This window comes from Curcuma longa, chromosome 10, assembly GCF_044706935.1.
Source record: "Curcuma longa cultivar G26 ecotype Majalengka, Jawa Barat chromosome 10, ITB_CL_G26_1.1, whole genome shotgun sequence".
Taxonomy (NCBI): domain Eukaryota; kingdom Viridiplantae; phylum Streptophyta; class Magnoliopsida; order Zingiberales; family Zingiberaceae; genus Curcuma; species Curcuma longa.
Genome location: NC_133870.1, coordinates 2,295,879 through 2,320,715, shown reverse-complemented (window position 1 = coordinate 2,320,715; position 24,837 = coordinate 2,295,879). Strand labels below are relative to the sequence as shown.

At 35.3% G+C, this 24,837-nt stretch overlaps 1 protein-coding gene across 1 annotated transcript; it reads left to right on the top strand.

Moving 5' to 3' along the window:
- The first annotated feature begins 3,414 nt into the window (after positions 1–3,414).
- LOC141836154 (uncharacterized protein At4g06598-like) lies at positions 3,415–23,302 on the top strand. The gene is made up of 5 exons (XM_074723573.1): positions 3,415–3,536; positions 4,078–4,794; positions 14,484–14,559; positions 14,685–14,811; positions 22,645–23,302. The coding sequence occupies exons 2-5, from the start codon at positions 4,097–4,099 to the stop codon at positions 22,836–22,838; spliced, it is 1,095 nt and encodes a 364-aa protein (XP_074579674.1). The 5' UTR covers positions 3,415–3,536; positions 4,078–4,096; the 3' UTR covers positions 22,839–23,302.
- Positions 23,303–24,837: the final 1,535 nt, after the last annotated feature.

Here is a 24,837-nt window from a genome sequence, read left to right as displayed (position 1 = left end):
TTTTGGCGGGCTGAGAGAGATGGATTATTTTCACAGAGTAGAGAGAGAAGATATTTGCTTTCTCCGCATAGAGAGATATAAATGTTACATGGATCCAAACAAACAAAAGAAGTTTTAATTAAAATGTAGTTCGAATGCATTGGAAAACTACGAATGAAGTCATCGATTGGAGAGGGATAAAATTGAAATCAAATGTGTCTTTTGAAAAAAATAAAATTTAAATGCGCCTTTGAAATGTACCCTTTCAAAATTTATCGATTATAATTAAAACGCATGGTTTTTTATGACCGAGAGATATTATGGTGTTAGAGGTCTTTGTCGTTTCAATTGAAAGTTGTTGATCGGCCTAGTGAAAGTTGACTTAGAGGAGTATAAGAATGGACATATGGGAGAGGGATATTTTAAAATTGTTTCAGCCAATACATCGTGGATGGTTCCAATACCGATTCAAAGATTACCGACGTGCATGCTCCTGAGATGAAGTGGCAGGGAAAGAAAAAGTGACCTGCAAAACACTCAAAAAGTGAGTTAGAATGGCGCCGGAGGTAGATCCCGGCAAGCCACTCCGACGCTCAAGTTAGAGCGCGACGCTAGGCAGGAGTTTGATGGCTTGGGGAAGCTAGGGGATGTGTGCGTACCTGTATATATGGGCATGTGTTACTTTTTTATAGTAGTCAATTTCTGAAATATTAGCATTCGTTTGAGAAATATTCTTATATACTTGTTCTTCCCTAGAAAGATTTCTTATATATATATTGAGAATGCATTCCTACCTCTTCGGTAGAAACGACTCCAAAGTTTTCAGATTGGGCGAGATGACCAAGTCTCCGGATAAGAGTCTTGCACTACAGTGGGCCAACACCGATGTATGAAAACAGGCCAAGACCGAGATAGGAGGTCGGCACATGCTGCAAGGAGCTTGCCGAAACCATAGTAAGAGGTTGGCACATGCTGCTGGGAGCTTGCTGAGACCGGGGCAGGAGGTTGGCACATGCTGTAGGGAGCTTGGTGAGACCGGAGCAGGAGGTTGGCACATGCTGCAGGGAGCTTGCCGAGACTAGAGTAGGAGGTCGGTACATGATGCAAGAAGCTTGCCGAGACCGGAGCAGAAGGTCGGCACATGCTACTGGGAGCTTGTTGAGACCGAGGCAAGAGGTTGGCACATGCTACCGGGAGCTTGCCGAAACCGAAACAGGAGGTCGACATTGTTAGTACCGATGGAATCAAAATATCTCCACAATGATATGATATTGTCCACTTTGGGCCTAAGCCCTCATGGCTTTGTTCTTGAGCTCTCCCCAAAAGGTCTCATACCAATGAAGATATCTTCCATTCTTTTAAACTCATGATCTTTTCCATGTGTTTTAGATGTGGGACTATGTTCGCACCCTTGCAACCTAACAATCCTCTCCTCAAACAAAGGACCACAGGCCCCCCTCAAATGGAAAGCCTCCGTTTGATGTCCGAATTCTCGACCCACCAAGACTTTCTGCCCTCGGTCCACCCGACCTACTAAGACTTCCTGTCTAGCCGCAACTATGACTTTCTGCCTGGTGTCTGGTCCTCTTGATTCAGACACGGGAGTTCACTTTCTTTTGTTTAAAGTTCAACCCACATTGTTAGATCTAGATCATGGCTCTTCCGGCGGTTAGTCCGGTGAAGAGTGGCCTCGCTCTGATATCAATTATTAGTATCGATGGAATCAAAATATCTCACAATAACATGACATTGTCCACTTTGGGCCTAAGCCCTCATTCATGGCTTTGTTCTTGGGCTCTTCCCAAAAGGTCTCATACCAATGAAGATATCTTCCATCCTTTTAAATCTATAATCTTTTCCATGTGTTTTAGATGCGGGACTATGTTTGCACCCTTGCAACCCAACAGACACATGCTACAGGAGACTTGCCGAGACTGAAGCAGGAGTTCGGCATATGCTGTAGGGAGCTTGTCGAGACCAGAGGAGGTCGACACATGCTGCAGGGCGCTTGCCGAGACCAAGACGAGAGGTCAAGTTTTTTTTAGATTCACGAGAAAATCTTTAAAATTTATCCGATAATTATGTTTACCTCATTTCTCTTAAATTTTCCTCTATCCGACGTCTATATAATCACTAAATGATCTTACTGGATGATTAAAGGTTTAGAGTTCAGGGAGAAAAATATTTTAGAATATACATAGATTTTTAAATGATTCATTAGGTATTTAACAGAGGGTAAAAAAAACAATAGACCACGTTTTTATTATCAAAAGACATTCTATATGGCACAAAATCCTTAAATATTTTATAATTGTCCCTCTTTACCAACTTGACCCAACAATTTATAATGCAATTTGGTCGTCGAGATATATTAAATGATTTACATGATATAAGAGTTTTGTCCAAAACTACGATTGTTATATAAATCTAAATTGATCTAAATATTTGTCAAATCATTGTTGATCAATTCAAAATTTCCGCATGCTATAGTAATTTTCATCAAAACTGAACCTATATTGATTTGGATATTTATTATAGTAAATATAAAATTCATCAACGATTCCACATGATCAATATCATGATCATTTATAAAAAAATAAATTAAAAAATTATAATTAATCATTTTAAAAAAATAAATTAAAAATTATAATAAAATTGGGATCAGTCACTCCAATTAATTTAGATATTTATTAAATTATTATATCGGGTTCTCTATATTCTAAAAGGTTGTTTCATGCATTCGTCTTCCATGTTTGATCAGATTTACATTATGTAATAGTTCAAAAATTTTAATCGTAGCTTCTAATTAATTCATCTGAACGGCTAACTTGAATTTAATTATTAGACTAGTCAAATAAAGAGGGGCAATTAATTTAAAGAAATTTAATGAGAATTTATTCTTTTAATGTTTTCATTTCAACAAAATATGAATCCGTCATCCCAGTGATCCCACACGATTAATCCCATGATCATATGTAAAGAGATAAATCGAAAAGTTACAATTGACCACAACAGAAGAGGACATGCCTCGATTTTACTAAAATTCGACTTTTATCCACTTCAATAACTTTATTTCATCATAATCAACTAAATTATATTCCGGACCTTTTTAATATTTTTATAACATAAGCCATCCTGTCGACAAGTACCAATTTGAATGTGACCTAGGGATTATGATTCACACTTATTTAAATATTTATAAATTAATTTTTAATTATAATATATTGTAAATTAATTTTTGTATGAAAAGATTTATCTGATAGAAAATTTTTATGAGATTAAAAAATATATTGTCGTTACAATAAACAAGGTTGGGGGTATTTTTGTCATTGCACTGAACAAATTTCATTATTTTCGATAGTACCCTCACTTAAAAGTATAAGTCCATAGTTTGTCCATTATAGATTTTTTAATAAAAAAATTTCTCTGCTTCGTTCTTGTGTTTTTCTTCCCTGAGCTCTTGGCTAAGGGGTCTTCTCTCTTTTTCGAATCCAAGTTCCTTTTGGAGTTGGATCTCAGTAGATCGATCGGTGGAGCTACGATCTCGTGTCGATTTGGTTAGTATTATCCCAACCATGCTTTCATTGGATTCGGATGGTTTTCATTCTTAGATTTCCCTTCTGGCTCGTGATATCGTCAACAAAAAAGGGACTTTGGTCAAGCAAGGTTTTTCATGTCCTCCAGACTGATTTCGTCCTACTTTTGCACACATCAAGTTCTGCTTTTCCGCTATTACGCATCATTTTTCTTTCTTGTATGATTTCATGTCATAGAGTTAGGTATGGTACAAATCTCGTAGCGCTATTGAGGCCAGTCGAAAGTTGATCTGTTCATGATTTCTTTTGGTTGGAATGATGGATCGGCATTTGGTATAAGATCTCTATGCAAAGCTGAGTTTTCTTTTTCTTTTCTTTTTTTGGCTAAAAAAGAGAGTTCAGAGACATTTGGGGTTCTCTTCTTCTGAATTTTCAAAAAAAAAAAAATTCTCATTGTTCTTTGTTAATTTAGTACTATTCCGTTGAAAATTTCAATTCTTGTCGCGTCAGTTTGATCTTAATTTTTTTAATTATTTTGTGTTGGACGTTCATTCTCAAACAGTTTGGAGCCGTATAAGTTTATGGCAAATATGAGAACTGCTGCAAAGAGCTCAGCGCATAGTGGGAAGCAATCTTTTCTTCCTCCAAAGTGCCCTTTTCCAATCGTATCGCCATCCCATTTTGACTATGGATCTATAGGACCCAAATGTGTCCCTAGATCAAAAGAGGGGCAAAGGCACCATCAACGCACTTCCTCTGAGAGCTTTCTAATTGAGGAACAACCATCCTGGCTTGATGACTTGCTTAATGAGCCAGAGATGCCAGTGAGGAGATCAGCTCATCGCCGTTCTACAAGTGACTCTTTTGCATATTTAGATGCAGCGAACTTTTCCCATACTGGTAATGTAGGTCAGGAGCAACTCAGGCAACTGAGCATTCCAGGCCTTCCAGTGTTTTCTCCTTGGAATTCCCAGGAGTCTGAACACCGTAAAGATGTACATCAGGTCCCTTATTCTCCAGATACGAATTCATTTGGAAGGCCTCAAAACAGAGTATGGGAGTCTACAGGAAATTTCACTAGTAATCCTAGCAGCACTCTTATTGAAAAGGAAAAGACCATTCATCCACGGTCATCCTGCACTAGTACTGAATCTGATGGATTCAAACCTAGTTTCTGTGAAAAGAATGATCATCCAGATTCTACTCAAGATGTAAAGAGTACCTCTGAGAACAAGGATAGTTTTAAGCAGATGGAATTAGATTCAAAGAGAGTTAAACAGTAAGTCTGAATCCATTTTTATTACATTGGATTTGTTTGAATTCATTGCCAATTTAGTTCTTTTGCATGTGCGGATTGCTTTTTCATGTGCATTGCCAAATGACTTGTCTAGCATCAATATCAAGATCTAGGTTATGTCAATTATTCTGGTTGCTTGTTGAGCTCCAATTAAACTTTGCCATTTTTCCTAAACATTACTTTCTTAAAGATTTGAAATCCTTTATATTTCTTTTCTTCTTGAGATCAAGAATCTTATTAAGAATCTGTATATATATATTTGAGATAAGTGATTAACTAACTTCAGCAAGAGCAAGGGGTTCTTCAGATCATGATATTATCCCATAAATCAATGGGCTGCATATGAGCTAGATAAGTTTAACTGTACCCAGGGGAATATCAAAAATATAAATATATAAATTTGGTTTTTTCCCCTTATCTTGAGCTTTTGAGATAATTGGTTAGCCAATCAACTTCAAAAAATCTCAAGCAAAGTAGGAATTTTATTAACATTATGTGTTCCTTATAAAATGTTCAAGTGAATTGAACTTCTCTCTCTCTCTCTCAAGTTCTCATTCTACATTTGCATATATTTTAAAAACAAAACATCAAAGACAGTTACGAACTTATCCTAAGAAATTTTCTTTGTAACAAAAAAATATTCAGCTAGATAGCCTTTGATTTTGTTACATTCATACCTATAGTTACATGTAATAATCTTTAGTTTTGTTTTCTGCACCAATCAGAAACTTAATGAGTAGAATAGTTGTTGTTAAACTAAACATAGTACATACCGAATATCAATTCTACAGTAGCCAAAATCATAACTAGTTGCAACTGTTCTCCTTTCTTTTCCATTGGACTTCTGTATTCCTATGGCAAAAAAATTTCCTGTGAGCAATGGTAAAATCAGAATTGGAAGTCCTTCTATAAAATTATGGGAAAACATGATTTTGTAACTATATATAAGCTGAAAATATATTTTCATAAATTATGAGATATGATAGTGTAACTAGTTTTCATAAAGGGCAGTGTTTAGGTTTTCTAGATAAGTGTGTTTAGAAAATATTATTTTATGAAGAGTAAGTTGTGATATCAATGTATGGAAAGGCATTAAGATCCCATGTATTAGACAAAGTTTTAGGTAATATATTTTCAATTTTCAATAAAATGATACTTGTTGTGGAATGTGTTTTACTTGGTGCAACTTAAGCAAGGACCATTTCTTCTATGATTATTAAGTTTAGTTTACACACTCCTCATTTCATTCACAACTCCTTCCTCGGTTTTTCCTACTCTACTTTGTGAATGATCAATAGTTGGGACTAACACAAGGTACTGATGTCAACTTTATTAACTATTATTGATTTTGACTCCATTAATTATCTTTTAGCGAAGGATTTAAATATCATAACATTTCAGTCAGCATGGTCAAGATATATTATTCTACTGCCTATTGAAACTGACACAATATGTTATACCCAAGTTTAATTAAATTCAAGTTATTAATTGAACAGTTAAATTAAAACTTGGTGTAATGGTTTAATGGGTGAGTTTGAGGAAAATTGAGACCCAATTAGAGTCTAGAAGATGTTATTTTAGTTGGTTTTGCTGGAATAGGAAGTGGGTTTAACCTGGGTTTGATTTGGGCTATATTCAAGGCTGAATTGGTCTGAACTGAATCCAGTTCACTTGTAAAACGTTAGCTTTTATGAATTGGTCTTAATGTCTCTCACATCCACATCTCTTTTGTGGGATCACGTTTAGCCCTCACATGGATCCTACAATGTCCCTCTTCCTTTATTCTACCTCCTATGTACAACTGCCTGAGGCAATATTGAGACTGGGCATAAGGAGCAGCTAGCGGTGACTAGTTCTCTTGCCATGTCCTAGTGATGACCTCTCCCTTTCATGACATAGTGACAACACAAAACTCCTCTCCTTTTCTTTTGATCCCTCTCTTGCATTGTCTACTTCTTTTCTCATCACATTTTCAAAGCCAAGAGATGCTGAAATTGGTATACTCTGTATGGATGGCCTGGAATCTGGTGCAGATGGATTTTAAATGCTTCTTGTTTTGAAAATCTGAGTTTGCTGGTGCATCCTGGAGCAATATTTGGTGTTTTCCATGATGTCATCAGCATTACTGAACACTGCTGAACATATGCTAATGTACAGGACTGAATTTGTTTAGGCTTGAAGCTAGTACTAGATGCTTGCATTTTGTAGGCTGGATACCAGTATAAAATATTATGGATTTTGGGTTGGTGACAAGTTGGATTTTCATTGTTCTGCCTCCTGAACTTGGGTGCTTGGTATGCTGTTAAAAATTTGAAATCAAGTTTAGTGAGGTAGCTGATGGTTTTAAGGGAATTTGGGTTTGTTCAGAGTTTGAATTCACTGTTCATGTTATTTAAATAAAGGTGCTCAAGCTGTATTGGATGTCATTTTTATGTACATGGAGTTGGAAGTGGGTTTTTTCCTTATTGCTGATCATTTGTAAAAATGATTTCTATACGTTGTATGCCGTAATTGATACAATTTCATGGGCAATTGATCCGATTGAGTTGGATTAGGATTGACATTGGACAATCCAATTTTGAGTGTGTTTTTGAATGCATACTAAGAATTCTCTCAAATTTCAATTGTGTAATTTGATGAAATTGGCCAAACTCTTAACTAAGTAGAAGAAATTCATTAAGAGAAATCGTTGTGACTGTCAGGACAAGGAGAAGAGGTGTCAAGATCCATTGCAGTTTCTAGACAAAGGAGGAGAGATGTCTTATGGCATTCATTAAGAAGGTAGTGTGCGAGAGTCATGTTGTTTTTCTCGCCTTTCTATGCATGTGCAAGGCAAGGAAGACTCATATACAGGAGTTGGGACATTAAGAGGCAGGGACATAGGGTGTAGGGTAAGAATTTTAGATAATTAACTAATTTTTAAAATGGTTATAACTAATAGCAGTTTAATAATTAATTAATTATGAGCAATTATTAATAAATGGTTTATTCTAGTAATTAAGTTAATTTAAATTTAATTAACTTAATAATGTAAAAAATTTAAACAAATATAATTAATTAGTTTAATTACTTTAATTGGATTAGTTTTGTTGAAATTCAAACTAGGCAACTTGTTATTTTATCCCTATTTTGTAGGGATTTATTTTTGTAATATATTTCCTAGATGGATTGTAATTAGCTCATACTTATCACATTCCTAATTTTAAGGGATTTATCTTTGTATATAAGGAGGATATCCTATCAATGAAAGATATAATTTTCCACCATAATTTTCTGACGAACTACATGATATCAGAGTAGAAACCCTAGCCACAAAAAAACCTAGCCGTAGAAACCCTAGCAGCTGGTTCTTCCTCCAGCTGCAAGACAAAGCCATATGATTGTTGGTTCTTCCAGTAGCAGCAACGTCAACCTCCATTCCGACGTCATCGATAACAAATAGAGCAGTCAACTTCCACGTTTATCTCCAGGTGTGGTAGAATCATGGCCGACTTTGATTTTTCTGTGCAAGAAATGGTAGAAACTTCCTCCGACATCTCCTGCATCATGCCTTCTTCTCCAAAAGGTAGTCTCCTTCCCATCACCACTCACAAATTTAATGGCCATAATTATCTTCAATGGTTCCAATCCATGATTATGTTCGTGAGTGGAAGGGGCAAAGATGACTATCTAACTGGCTTTATTCCATAACCAAATCCTAGAACTCTACAGCATCGCATTTGGAGGGTTGAGAATAATTTGGTGATGTCGTGGCTGATCAACTCGATGAAGGAGGAGATTGGTGAAAAGTTGTTGCTATGTACCTCTGCCATCGATATTTGGGAGGATGTCTGGGAAACCTACTCATGCCGTGACAACGCTATAGAGTTATTTCATATGGAAAACACTCTACAAAGTCTCCAACAAGGGGAGTCCATAGTGATAGCTTACTACAACTCACTTAATTGGTATTGGCAACAACTAGACATGTTTGAAACTCCCAAATGGAAGTGTACAGAGGACAAAAATTGCTATCGGAAGATTGTGCAGACGCGTGTCGTCAAGTTCTTAAGTGGGCTTGATAAGTCGCTTGACGAAGTACGGGGCAGAATTCTCGGCACCAAGTCGCTACCTAGCCTTAGGGAAGCATTTGTAGAAGTGCGCTGAGAGGAGAGTCACAAGCGAATAATGATGGGACAGTCCTATATCTCAAAGATCCCGAATCGAGGCAAGGACTCCTTTGCTAATTCCAGTGCATTAGTAGCTCGAAGTCAATGCACAAACTGCAGTGTTGGGGAGCCTCGAAATACATGTGACAGTCGACCACGTAAGAACAAGCCTTGGTGCGATCACTGCTGAAAGCCAGGCCATCTCAAAGAACAATGCTGACAATTCCATGGAAAGCCAGTCGATTGGAAGCCTCCTAACCATGAGGCAAAGGCACATCATGCGTTTACTGAAAATTCAAAATTTGTGAGTTCTCCTTTCTCGAAAGAGCAGCTGGAATATGCTCCAAAAGTTATTTCAGCAGAACAATCTGTTTAAGAGTTCAAATTCCAACTCGTCAATGAGCAATCCTATGGCAATGCATAGGGATGTAATCTATGGCTAATGCACACAAGCAAGTCCTTCTCTTGAATCATCGTTAACTTAATCGAACGAACTTTAGGAGCATAGCTCGTGAACATGGCTCGTTTACACCCTTAGACAGGTGATAGAATGTTGATAGAATGTTATTCTCAACATTTACATTATGTGACAAACATCTAATCGTGCGTATAGCAAATGACACCTGTGCCAAAGTGGTTGGAACGAGAACAATTAAAATTTCCAGCAATATCAATCTCAATTCTGTGCTTTATGTGCTTGGACTTGTAATATCGTGTCGGTTGGTAGGCTCAACTGAGACCTTAACTGTGAAACTAAGTTCTTTGGTGATTGTTGTGTTTTTCAGGACTTGAGCATCGGGAAGATGATTGACAGTGCTAAACTTCGTGTAAGATTTACCTTCTTGAAGCCTCTCCTACATCTAGACAGTCTATTGAACTCAACTGTGAGCCAATCCATAGTTTTAGGTCTAGTAGTCTATCCAATAATGAAAATGAAATTATGATGTGGCACTATCGATTAGGACATCCAAATTTCATGTACTTGAAATATCTTTTCCCTTCATTATTTATCAATAAAAGTCCTGATTTCTTTCAGTGTGATGTATGCCAGTATGCTAAACATACCATACACATTTATGCACCCCGTCAATATCAACCAACACAACCTTTCTCTCATTCATGAGGACATTTGGGGACCATTCAAAAATCCAAGTCTTATTGGCTCTAGATGATTCTTATTTTTCGTTGATGATCACATGAGGTTGTGTTGGACTTTTCTTATGAAAGAAAAATTTGAGATCACACAATCTTTCAGAATTTTCATGCCATGATCAAGACCCAGTTCTAGGTTGACATACAGATTCTCAAAACAAATAATGCCAAAGACTTCTTTAATTCCAGTCTTAGCTCCTATCTCCAATCCAATGGCATAGTCCAACAAAGTTCATGTGTTGATACACCCAACAAAATGGAATAGCTGAATGAAAAATCCATCATATACTTGAGGTAGCCTGCTCCTTACTCTTCCAAGCTCACGCTCCAACCAAATTTTGGGTGGAAGCAGTCCTAACTAGCTACTTATCTTTCTTAAGTTCAGCACTCCATTTCAAGTTCTACAAAACATGTATCCTACACTCATATTGTCTCCAACATCCCTCTCAAACTCTTTGGATGTACTGTATTTGTCCACATCCACTCTTAGTATTAGGGAAAGTTTGACTCATGCACACTTAAGTGCATTTTCTTGGGATATTCAGCCAACAAAAGGGTTATAAGTGCTTCTCTTCTGTCACCTATAAAATTTTTCACTATGGATGTCACCTTCTTTGAACACATTCCATACTACTCTAATACCACAATTCAGGGGAGAACAAAATTGAATTACAGTATTGGGATTGGGAGTCCCTTCTTGAACCGAGTCCTTCCTCAATCTTACCATCATCATCACTCAACTCTCCATCAACTCCATCATCATCACAATCATATGCGCCATCTATCTCGGAACCACAAAAGAACACACCACCTTCCCATGACATAGTGAAGGTCTATGCGAGGAGAAAACATCTTGCGTCTTTGCACGAAACTCAGTTGTATCATAAGTCAACTCTAGGCCAAGTTGAATTTGAAAAGTAGCAGGATCTAATAGAACTAGTTCCATAGACAGATCCCACATTGGACCAACCTATTGTACACAGAAAAGGTATTAGATCTTGTACTCTTCATCCAATGCACAATTATATGTCCTCTCGTGTATCTCCAAGATACCAAGCATTTGTGACATCACTTGACAAGATTAGGATTCCTAGTTATGTGTATGAAGCTTTAAAAGTTCTTGAATGGTGCAAGACAATCCTAAAGGAATACACAACCCTTGAAAAGAATGGGACTTGGACACTATCTGAGCTACCTCAAGGAAAGAGAACTATGGGATATAAGTGAATTTTTTCAATCAAGTAGAACTCAGATGGAAGCATAAATAGATACAAGACTCGACTGGTGGCAAAAGGTTACACCCAATCTTATGGGATTGACTATTAGGAGACCTTTGCACCGGTTGCAAAACTCAATACCATCCGGGTATTACTGTCTATTGTTGCTAACTTACATTGACCTTTGATTCAACTAGATGTGAAGAACACCTTTTTAAATGGAGATCTAGTGGAAGAAGTTTACATAGATGTCCCTATAAGATTTTAGACAGATAGTACAAAAGGAAAAGTTTGCAAACTAAGGAGAGCCTTGTATGGGCTCAAACAATCACCCAAAGCTTGGTTTGACATATTTGCTAGAGTCCTTAAAAGAGATAGCTAATCCCAGTCTCAAGCTGATCATAGGCTATTTGTGAAACATTTTCCAGGTGGGAAAATCTCAGTACTAACTGTATATGTTGATGATATTGTCCTCATAGGAAACCATGAATTAGAAATCAAAAGGCTCAAGTCATCACTCATATCTAAGGAGTTTGAAATCAAGGATCTGGGACAACTCAAATATTTCTTGGGAATGGAGGTTGCTAGAAGTCACAAAGGAATCTTTGTATCTCAAAGAAAGTATGTTCTTGACCTACTACAAGAAACTGGGTTGAGTGGATGTAAGCTAGTTAATACACCTATGAATCCTAATACCAAGTTAAGGTCTTGGACTGATGAAATGGAAGCTGATGAACGACGATATCAACGATTGGTAGGCAAATTTATCTACCTAACTTACACTTGTCCAGATATAAGTTTTGCTGTCAGCTACGTTAGCCAATTTCTGGGAAATCCTTTAGTTGATCACATGGATGTTGTTATTTGAATATTGAGATATCTAAAAAGGGACCCAGGAAAAGACTCATGACGAACCTTGGAGGTTTACATTGATGTTGACTGGGGCAGGTTCACCTAGTGAGCAAAGATCTACTTCTAGATATTGTACATTCGTTTAGGGAAATTTGGTTACTTAGCGTAGTAAAAAGCAAACAATAGTTGCTCGAAGTAATGCCGAGGTTGAATTTCAAGCTTTGACATTGGGCATTTATGAGGGAATCTGGTTACAACGGATTGCTAAGAATCCAGGCAACCAAACATCACTATTAGTGAGAAGATTGAGCTCGATTCTTGTGCCTTCAAAACACTAGGAGAGTATTTATCGCTGAGCTAGTTTGAGGGAGAGTGTTGAAATTTAAACTAGGCAACTTGTTATTTTATCCCTATTTTATGGGGATTTATTTTTGTAATCTATTTCTTAGATGGATTGTAATTAACTCATACTTATCACATCTCTAATTTTAAGATATTTATCTTTGTATATAAGGAGGATATCCTATCAATGAAAAAAATAATTTTCCACCATAATTTTCTGATGAACTACAAGTTTAATATACTTTTTTTTATTCAGGTAGACATCTCTTAGCTCATGCCTAAGGCCTATGCCTATTACCATATTTTGGAAATTGATCTACTTCTCTAAACATGAGATGAAGTATCATGCATGTCATGCGTATGAGTTCATGCTCATTGAATGATCTCAGAATGTTGTACTCTTATATTTTGCTAATTCTTTAGTTTGTTCACTACATTAAATACTATCGTACCAAAATAATCAATACTAATTTGACCAAAATAGCTCCAACTTCGTCAAAAGCACTTCAACATTGTTATAGTAACTATGACCATAGCAACTACAATTGTAGCAGCTATGACCATAATTACTACAATTTGCTTCATATTGTAGCAGCTAAATCATAAATCCATAGCTGCTACAATTGCGATAGCTATGGTCATAGTTGTTACAACGTGTAGCAACTATGATAAATAGTTGTTACAATAGTGAAGTGATTTTGACCAAATTGGAGTGATTTTAATCTAAGTTGATAAAGTAAAATATTTTTTTTATGGCAATGTTCCATGTGTAGTAGCCGATCCTATCTAGTAGGATAAGGCTTGGTTGTTATTGAATGTTCCATGGGTAGTGATTTTGACGTAGTTGAGCAATTTTACTCTATGTTATAGTAGTACTAAAACAACGCTAAAGTGCTGAAATAAGGATATTTTTAGAATGAAAAATTAGGATGGGGCGTCTTTTGATTTTTTTTTTTAAAAATAGGGCACCCTTTTGACAATAATGGAATTAAGGGGCGTCCTTTTAATTTTTGCCCTAGAAAAAAAGGATGCAAGTATTGATAATGGGTATGTTGAGAGGACTCACGCATAGGAGATGCCAAGGTGATTGTTGTAATGGTTGTGAAGATAGGTGGGGGGTCGGATCACCAATACTGCCAACGGAGTCTAACAAAAGAAATGACGGTTCGTTGGAAAAAGGTAACAATGAATGGGGTGTCGGGTGACTATGTGAGAGGAGTGTAAGTCTATTTTTGGTATTTTTAGATTCGTAGTTGGAGGTGAGTGACTATGTTGGATCAAAGAAGATTCCATGAGACGGTTGCATTTGCAGGCAAGAGGGAGCTAAGTAGTGTGATGGGCCTCAAGATCGGATATTTCTCTTATTGGTATGTGGGAAGATGGAGAAAGAGATGGAATCCAAATATTTGGAGTTTGTGTTGCGAGTGGATCTACCAATCTAAGTTTGTGCATTGTAATATGCCATTAGAGCAGCAGGGTGGCCAAAGAAAATTGAGATAATCCAAACAGAGCAGTTGTGGTTCCTTTACAAGGCCAGTGATGACCTATTCTCCTATAATCCTAGTCCTTAATGATCTATTCTCAAAAATAATTTATTCTCCTATGATAAGGTTAAATCTATTTAGTTTATTATGATCAGTAAACTAAATAATAAGAGCGTTTTATAAGATCTAGAAAATTAATTTTAATTGCTGTATTAATCATCCATGGCTATATAGCATAAAATGTGCAAACATCACTATGCTCATTTAGGAACCTTACAACAAGCCAACAACTTCCAAATTGAAATTAGCTTGGTGTGACACACGGAATTACTTTTCATTCTTCTTGTGCTTGGCAGTTTTTTTAGGTGGGGTGGGGGTTGTGCAGTTTCTAGTGTACTCGTGAATTTTTGTTTAGAAATAAAATATGTGAAATTTATTTTGCAAGTTTTTCTTGAACTTGATATCTTGTATCACAGGCAATATGCTCAGCGGTCTCGGGTTCGTAAACTCCAGTACATTGCTGAGCTTGAAAATCATGTCCAGGCATTACAGGCAAGATTGAGAGATTGAATTAGTGCTAAAAAATATTAGATATCTTAATCAAGGAATTCAATGAACATTCTTTTTTGCCTTTTTTTTAATCTCTGTCTCTCTTCCAACTTCACCAATTTCAACAGGCAGAAGGATTGGAAGTTGCTGCTGAACTTGAATTTTTGGACCAGCAAAATCTTATTCTGAATTTGGAGAATCAAACCTTGAAGCAGAGACTTGACAGTCTAGCTCAGGAGAAGCTTATAAAACGACGTAAGTGTTTTGTTTTTCATGGTGTCACAGTTTTCATGATCCTCGTGTTTTTGAGGAGTTTACAGTAAAGTAAGATACTGGGTTTGTGATTGATAATAATATGGATTAATCAATATGGAATATGGAGTTATTCTCATTTATAAGTTTGCAACATTACTAATACCTTAGTTGAATAAATTCTGCAAACCACACTGACAACGCTCTACTCTTTCTCACATTTTATCTCAGATATTTTCGTAGCCATGGCCTACCTTGGGCATGTTCATAGACAAATCCCTAACATCATATGGTTTATAAGCAACCATGGTTCTAATCATGATAGATTCTTTTGCCTTTCACTACACTTGGCTGCTTAGGAGTACACATTTATGGTATCAGTAACTGACTGTACTGCCAGCCATGAAATTGCCCTTCTTGCTCCCACTCCAACACTAAATTTCCCCAACCCCCTCCCCTAATGCTGAAAGGCCTCACCTTAACTCTTGTTGCCTCCATCCTCCTTGCCACCACAATAGAACAGAGGGTTCATGATCCAGTTATGTTGACTAAAAGGTGATTCTCATCCAAGATTTAAAATTTCAAACCATCCTAGAATTTTGATTTATGATCGGAATGATACGATTTTTGTACTGCATCATACCGTACTGATATGATTTTATTACTTTTTAAAATATAAAATATATTAAATAAAAATATTTTTATTAATATTTGATCATTATAGGTGCTTATTATTGATTATTTGAAATGTTGAATGTTGAGTTTAAGTTTTAATATTATCTTGTAAAATACTTGATGCTTATTAAGTCAATTTAAGGTTAACTGAAATCCATCAAACATGCATGACAAGATTAAGTAGGTTTAAACAAGATTTAATTTGAAAAGATTAAAATTAAATCAAATTTATATATAGAATAATTTAGTTCATTAGTAGTAGTATAGTTTATAAAGTTAGAAATTATATTATATTTAATTTTTTTATCTTTCTTAATAATCTTATTTCTATGTCCTTTAAAGTTTTTTTTCTATGTTTATCTCGTGGACGGATAAAGAAGGGAAAAAGGATAATTATCCTTAAAGAGGTTATTTACCTTGGGAAAAAATGAAGGATAGAAAAAAAATCATCCTTAATGGGTTCTCTTTGTTTACTTCTTGTAGGATGGAGAAAAAATATTTAATGAATGAAAGAGAAAAAATAATAATAAGGAAGAAAAAAATAATGGATGAAAGATGAAAAAATTAAGAAGGAAAAAGTTAAGAGGGGAAAGGAATTATTGTCTAAAAATAAAAATTTCAATCTAAAATTAAAACTTAAAAGAAAATAATAAAAAAAGTTAAAATAAAAAAAACTCGTTGTGGCCTCCACGACCACAAGGAGGCCCCATGGGGTTGCGGCAACCTTCGTGACCTCACGAGGCTGTCACGAGTCGAAACGACCTCAGTGATGCCAGTGTCGGCGCAATGGTAAATTTTGCTCATGCCGACCGACATTACACGATATTTAATTCCTTGTTCTCCCCTACAAGATAGTTTTTGTTATGGAAAAAAATGAAATGGTGGTGGATCCAATTTCTAAAAGAATGTAACAATGGTTGTATCATGGTTTAAAGCTTATGGGGGTTTCAATCCTCTAGAACAGTATAACTTTGGTATAGTAGATGTTGACGCAGCATGCTTCGTCATGATAATTTAAATTAGTTTTACTCCTTTAATCATACTTCACTTAAGTTATTTACTTCTAAACATAAGGCAATTGAAGTTAGATAATTAATTGATTTAACATTTTGTTGTACCATATTGTCTCAATATTTGGCTTGGTTCAAATTGAGATTAATTCAATTAAGTTTTACTCAAATAACTTATTTACCCTTAGATTTTTCTACTTTTGAAGTAAATTTATAGCAATTGGTAATTCAATTGAATTAAAATTTTATTGTATTACGCCCTTATACTTGACACCCATTAAATAAAACATGTGAAATGAATTCAAATTAATTTATTTTTTTTCCTCTTTCACTTGTCTTCTTTTAAAAGTATGATTGTAATGATTAGATTGCTAATTGAATTAAAAATTCAAAGAAACAAGCCACAAAAATATAAAAGCATCTCGACTAAGAAACATAAACATTAGATATTTAAGGCATTTGAATTCATCTCGATACACTTTGACATGTTTTGAAGCATGCCAAAATATGTTTCATATATATAACACTCATCTATACAAGCATCACTGGGATTACATGCACGAGAGGCATACGGGCCCATGCTATCTAGTGGATTTTTGGAATTCATCTAAATGGTTGATTTTGACCATGCCAAATCTAGCACAATTCAAGATTTCAAACATGGATGGCATAAAATAAAAATTAGGATTTTGTAATTGGGGCTTATACACAGCAATTACAAATAAAACGACAATTTACGGAACCACACATTTGCCTTTTACTAATTCCTAAATCACACACCTTGTTCCAAAATACCCGTCCCTCTATACATGCGCTTATTTGGCCCACTCGAGCATCAAAGTACATTTAAAATCTTGAAAATAGATCACGCTTTATAGGGATTTGTAAGCATTGTTTTTCTCTCAGTAAAAGTTTTTCTTAAAAATGTTATAGTGAGTTAACTATGGGGTGGAATCAAAATTAAAGGACATGATTATACTCAGGAGAGTCCTAAGAGTACAATAGTCTTGATTTGGATCAAATATGATAAGTTTAAATTTATCAGTGAGTTTTGCCAAAACTCACTGGTAAAACTCACTGATGGCCTTAATCACATCTAGATCAACTCAAGTCAACACTAATGCTTCTTAGGGGTTTTTGAAGTCTCACAATGTCCTCCAACTTTAATTTCACACCTTAGATAGACTCTTGTGACTTTCTAAAATTTATACAACTTTGAATACATTCAATACAAATTCACTGTTGGATTTAGGCATATAATATTCACTCAACAACAATACCAATGTGTTTTTAGGACTTTTTTGACTTTGATCATGCCTAAAATTTCAAAATATAGACATTGTACGACCATCAACGAGTTTTGACCATCAGTGAGTTTTGATCAAAACTCATTGATGGTCTTACTATATCAAAATTAATCCAAACCAAAAACAATATACTCCTAGGAGCCTCACGAGTCTTATCATGCCTTCAAACTTTAATTCTACAACCAAGATAGTATAATGTGGGTTTTTGAAATTTAGATAGCTTTACGTAATTTTGGCACAAATTCACTATTAGACTCAGGTGTATCACATTCACTCAATAATAATATAAACGTATTCATAGAACTTTGCTGATTTTGACCATGCCTATATTTCAGAATTTAGATATTGCATGATCATTAGTGAGTTTTGGTCTAAACTCACTACTAAAACTCATTGATGACCTTAGTCACATCTGAATTAATCTAATCAGAACCAATAGACTCCTAAGAATCTCCTGAGTCTCACCATGCACTCCAACTTTAGTTTCACATCCTAGATACACTCTTGTGAGTTTCTAAAATTTATATAATTTTGAGTAAATTTAATACAAACTCACTGTTGAATTTAAGCATATTATATTCACTTAACAACACTAATATATTCCTGAGACTCTGCTGGATTTGATCATGTCCAAAATTTTAAAATCTAGACATTGTATGACCATTAATGAATTTTGGCCAAAACTCATTGATAACCTTAGCCACATCTGAATCAATCCAAACTAAGACTAATGCACTCCCAAGAGCCTCTTGAGTCTCACCATGCCCAAAATTTCTGATTTTGGAGTTCGTACAACCATAGATGAGTTTTGGCCAAAACTTATTGATGGTCGTATATTGTCCAGAATTTGAAATTTTAGGCATAGTGAAAGTCAGGAGAGTCTCAGGAACACATTCATGCTGTTGTTGAGTGAATATGATTGACCTAAGTTATCTAAATTTTAAAAACTTACAACATGCTATTTAGACTGTGAAGTTAAGATTTAAGGGTCTGGTGAGATTCAAGAACCTCCTAGGAGTGCATTGATCTTGGTATGAGCTAATTCTAATGTTTCTAAGATAATTAGTGAGTTTATGCTAAAATCATATAAAGTTATCTAAATTTCAGAAATCCACACAGCATTCTATTTAGATTGTACAGTGTAAAAACTCACTAATGATGTTAGTGCTCAGATTCTGAAATTTTAGGCATAATTAGAGTTTGGGGAGTTTTAGGAACACATTTGTAATGTTGTTAAGTGAATATTATAGGCCTAAGTCCAATAGTGAGTTTGTGCTAAAATTACATAAAGCTATCTAAATTTTAGAACCCTACAACATGCTGCATAGGTTATGGAATTAAGGTTTAAGGGCATGATGAGACTTAGGAGGCTACTAGGAGTGCATTGGTCTTGGTTTGAATTGATTTTGATGTGGTAAGATCATCAGTTAATTTTGATCAAAATTTGATAGTCGACAGTGTCCAGATATTAAAATTTTGGACATTGGTCAGAGTTAGAAGAGTTCCAGGAACACATTGAATTATTGTTGAGTGAATATGATATACCTAAATTTAACAGTGAGTTTGTGCCAAATTTATTCAAAGTTATATAAATTTTAAAACTTACAACAGTTTATCTAGAATGTGAAACCAAAATTGAAGAGCGTAGTGACATTTAGGAGGCTCCTAGTAGTACATTGATCCTAGTGTGGATTCTTATTGAGTGTAACCATGCCCTCTAATTTTAATTCCACCCCATATTTATTCCATTTTGAGGTTTTAAAAAAATTTAGCTTTTTTTAAGAGAGAAATAATGCTTTCAAATTCCTATAAAGTGTGGTGTATTTTTTGAGATTTTAAATATACTTTGGTGCTTGGGTGGGTTGGATAAGCTCGTGTACAGAAAGAGGGGTATTTTTGAAAAGAGGTGCGTCATTTGATAAATATGAAAGTGTGGTGCATGATTCGAGTATTAGTAAAAGTCAAGTATGTGGTTTACTAAATTGCTGCAAATAAAAAGTTTCAAATAGATAGGTGATATCCATTGCACAGGATCCATCCAGCAAGGACCATTCAAAAGTGGGAGATTAAGAAATTTGATTAAAATCTCCAGAGTTCAAAACTACACTGACTGATCAAGATCCAGACTTGTGCAACTTTGACACATCAATCTGATAAACTCACAATCTCTTCGGAAATTACTTTTTTAATTTTATTCTCTAGTTTACTTATTAATATTCAATTAATTATTGCAAAGAAAATTCTGATGTACCTTGGTCCCTATGTCTGTTTCATAACCTTACTATTTGTCAATATTCCTACAACAATTAACAACTAGGAAATAATACCATAATCATGAGATGTAGATTCCAATTGTGAAGATTCTAAAATCATTTACTTAATATGGACGAGTCAAATGGGTTTGATAAGATATTTACAAGGCAAAGAGTCTTGTTAGAACATAGCACCTCAATTAACCACAGTTACATCATTGCATATTTATGGAAGATTTAAGTAAAAAAAAAACAGCCCGGTGCACGAAGTTCCCGCCGATATGAGATCCCGAAGAAGGGTCTATTGTACGCAGTCTTATCCTGTTTTGCAAAAGACTATTCCGAGACTTGAACCCGTGACCTCTAGATTACACGGCAACAACTTTACTGTTGCATAAGGCTCCCTTTCTTATGGAAGATTTAAGTAAATTTCTTGGAAATCATAATACCAGTACAGCGAAAATTACCCATGGAAACAAACCTTTAACTCAGTTTTGTGAACATTCAGAGAAAGATGAAACTGAAGAATTCAGTAAGTGAGCATTTAGAGAGATGAAAATAAAGAAGACTAAAAAAGACAATATAGGAGATCATGTGTCTGTTAATCTCGAACAAGTCATTAAACAATTGCACAAGAAACTTTATGCCTGCTCTATTGATTCATTTATATTGTGAAATAATTGAGATCAATGTTGATGTATTTGACTGACCAGTTGACCTGAACACTAAAATTTTCAACATAGAGGCTTTGGTACCTAATTTGGAATCATTTAAGCTGCATCTTTGTTTGACTGGAACATTACTCAAATTTTCAATATAGAGTTTTTGCTACCTAATAAGGAACCATTTGAGCCTCCATCTTTAGTTGTTGATTTTCCCATAGGCTGCATTTTCTTGAATTCCAATGTCAAGATATGCTGCAGAAAGGCATTGTTCTAGAAAGCATTTGCATAAGGCACCTATGTGGCTGCATGAGTTTATATGGCATTCTTGGCAAGCTTCTTTAGTAGATGCAAGCCAACCCGTCTCACCTCTGGTTGATTTCCCAATATTTCCACGTGCAAGGAAGGACAGTGACGTGTCACTCTGCATTTCTCATACAACGGAGGAATTCTTTTTGATGATGCCATTTGTTGTTGATGAATGGAAGGGTGGTGGTCGCGACACCCACTACACCCTTGTTCAATAGATATAAGCCAGCACATGACTGGTGAGGTCCTCCTGCCTATTCCCCTAGACTTCTACTTGTAAGGAAGGTGACTGTAAATGAATATCTTGGCTTCTCAGGACAGCAACATGAGATTTCTATGCACCAACAACTCATGAACCTCTATTATAGGCCATCAGACATTATTTATTGCAATTTAGCCAACTCACTGAGTGGCCATTGCTAATGAGATTGATGGTTTGATGTGCTTCAACCCAAGATTCAGCTTGGCAGTCTATAGTTACATGAACCTTATTATATATTTGAACCCATCATTGAAACTGAAAGAAGTGATCTCAACCTTCTCATTGAAACTTGAAGTCATGGAGCTATAATTGTAGCAATTTCTCAAGAAAAATGGTGTAAATAGTGTGGGAAATGCAGACGTTCAAAAATTCTATCCAGCTGGTATATTCCTCATGGTCTACAGCATATTGTGGATAATTACTTCAAGTTTGGATTCTATGTATGTGGAGACTGGCTCTATTACCAAATTGACAAGGCTCAAGCTTTGCAATTACGTCCATGATTAGTTGGTTGGCTTGCCAGGTAGGACGGAATTTTTAGGATGAGGAGATGATCTCCTTCAATGCATGAGCTTTCTTCATTCTACCTTTTTTGGAGAGAGAAGCGGAAGAGATTTTTACATATATAGTTAAATTTTCTGAAGACACTGATTCAACACCTCCAACCATTCACCGTTTAACTCATTCAACCAGACACAACACACACACATGCACACACAAATGCCATTACCACAGTATTTGCTTGGTCACACTTACCCGTTCAATCACATACCTATCAACCTACAAGTCTTCATGCTCATAAATAACTTTGCTCATGCATGTTCCCATCCAAACCTCAGTCTTGAAGACTCATCACTCATGAAGAGGAGGGGAAACAAGTGGGAAGGAGAGTAGAAGGAAAACCCCCAAACCTCTTTACATTGATCTACAAAAAGGTAGGAGGTATGCTTATTTACCTGGAGTGAAGGGAGGGAGTAGAAGTGGAGAGGGAGAGAGAGGGGAACAAGGGGACAAGGAAAAGAACTGAACCTATTTACCTTGATCTGTAGAAAGGAAGGTGATATCTTTCTTTTTCCTATTTACTTTGCAAGAGTCATGAACAGAAAAGAGATATAATTTACCACAATACCCACTGAAATCATCCATAATATGCGTCCTTTTTTTAGTGTTACACTTGAAGTGGCATGAAAATATGCCCACTGGATCTGTAAATAGAGTCGCTCCTATTTTGATATGCCTTTTGGTTTTGAAAATCATGGTGCCATGCTACCTAGATTATTCTTGCCTTTTTTTTTTCAAGTGGCACATCCAACTTGAAAATAAATGGAAATTTGAAGCTTCTTTAATGTTGTGATGCAGTTCAACAGGAAACTCTGGAACGTGAGATAGCTCGTCTTCGACAACTATATCAACAACAACCACAAGAACAGCCTTATTCTGCTAATCGCAGCAGTAGCATTAGAGATCTTGATTCCCAGTTTCTGAATCTTTCTTTGAAGCACAAGGAGAAAAGTTCTGGGCAAGAACCAGTTAGCGGCCCGCTTCACATTTAGCATTGACCCTTCCGAGCTGTTGTGAGCTTAACATGCCGTATTTGACCTCATTCACCAGCATGAACTGACACCAAATGTGCCTTGGAGAGGTATGTTGGAGAATTGAAACTGCACAAACTTGGCGAATAATTTCAGATCATCAGTAACTTCAATTATCATATTCTCTTTTTTCTCCCCCCTTTTCTCGATATGTTATCTAGCAGTCACTTTCAGCTCTTATGAGCAGTAAGTGGTGTTAGGTTCTTGTACTACTATGTTCATTTCTTCATTTCTGTATCATCGTGAATTCTGCTTGGCTTTCACCCTTGCATTTTCAATGTAATCTTTACTACGTCCTCACCTATTTAATAGTAGTTGATAGGTAGTAAGTATATCATTCGAGGAAGGGCTGAAGAATGATTCCGGCCTTTCGCGTCTCCGCCGCATTGACTAATTTTATTGCCAATTCAATGTCTTTGTGTTGAGATATGGTGTGTTTACTTAGTCTGGAAACTTCATTTTAACATGTGTTTTGGCTTTTCTTGTGTCTGTTCTTTTGGATCCTCCAACAATCATTATTTTGATGATTAGTTAAAGGTCGAAATATCATTTTTATGAAGTTATTATTCTCTCATCATCATCATTTTCCATTATGTCCTTCACCACTCTTCAAGAATTAGCCGGATTAAGCATGGTGAATAAGTGGATGTATGAGTTGAGAGGGCCAAAGTGATTATATAAATGGATTGTGCAGGTAAGGCGAGCTACATGATAAGCATGTCATGTTAATGGGGAAAGTCGAGGGGCGAAGTAGTTGAGAGCTAAGATGGTTAAAATGTTTCTTAGTCCATTTGAAGTTGTGAAGGTGGTGATGACGATGGTGACAAATGTTTATTGTGTTTAGCGAGTTTTTTTATGATCCTTGTGGATTAACAATTTCAGTTTTTGACAATCACTAATGAGTTTTTTTCTTTCATTTTTAGTGGTTGGTGGATCTTGGTTAGTCATGAAAAATAATATATATATATATATATATATATATATATATATTTTTTTAATTTAGGTGTTTAAGTTTCGTTTGATTAATTCTGAATGTAGATGATATTTCCTCTTGATTCGTCTATCTAATAATTTTAGAGTATAATTTTTGCACATTTAGAGATTGGCAGCTAAAATATTCATCTCTTTTGAAATTTAAATTTTGATTCTCTTATTTATTTCGTTAAATATTCAGTACATTTTAGATCCCTCGTTCAAATAAGCACGCACTTAACCTATTTCATAGGAAAATAGTAAATGAGAAAGATACTTAAAAAAAACAATAGAAATTACAATTCAATTGCAAGTTATTTGAATAAATGATTGAATACTTTAAGAAAAAAAATGGATCCGCCATCTCAACAACTCCTAGAATCGACTTCATAAGGAAGTAAATTTATGTATACATGCAAAAGGCACATAGTGAGGTGAATGACAAATTTTAAGTTTTATAAAATTCAACTCTTAATTGTTACACTAGAAATTTCATATATCCACTGTCTGTACTATGCCCTAAGGTAATGATCGAATACTTTAAGAACCTTGTATCATACTAGATTCATACTTAGAATAAAATTAGAGCGAAAGAGGAGAATATGAAAATTTAAGATTAATCAGGTGAACTGAAGTTCAGGCATCTAGATTAAAAAAAATTATTGATCAATAAATAGTTAAAACTAATTCTCTTTAAATTTACTTACATCTAATGGCTAGGGACCTTCATGTAAAACACCATAAAATATTCAATCATATTATTATTATTATTTTGATACCTTCATTGACCAACATGGTAAAACATGCCATAATGTTCAACATGCTGGATCATATATACTAATTTCACTCCAATCCTTTTTCATGATAAACTTTTAGCAATTTTTTATTTAAACATTCTTTTTTTCCTTTTTTTCCTTTTTTTGATATATATTTTGTTGTCTTTTATCTTCTTTCTCAAATAAGCAAGGTTTAAAGTACAGGAGTTAAA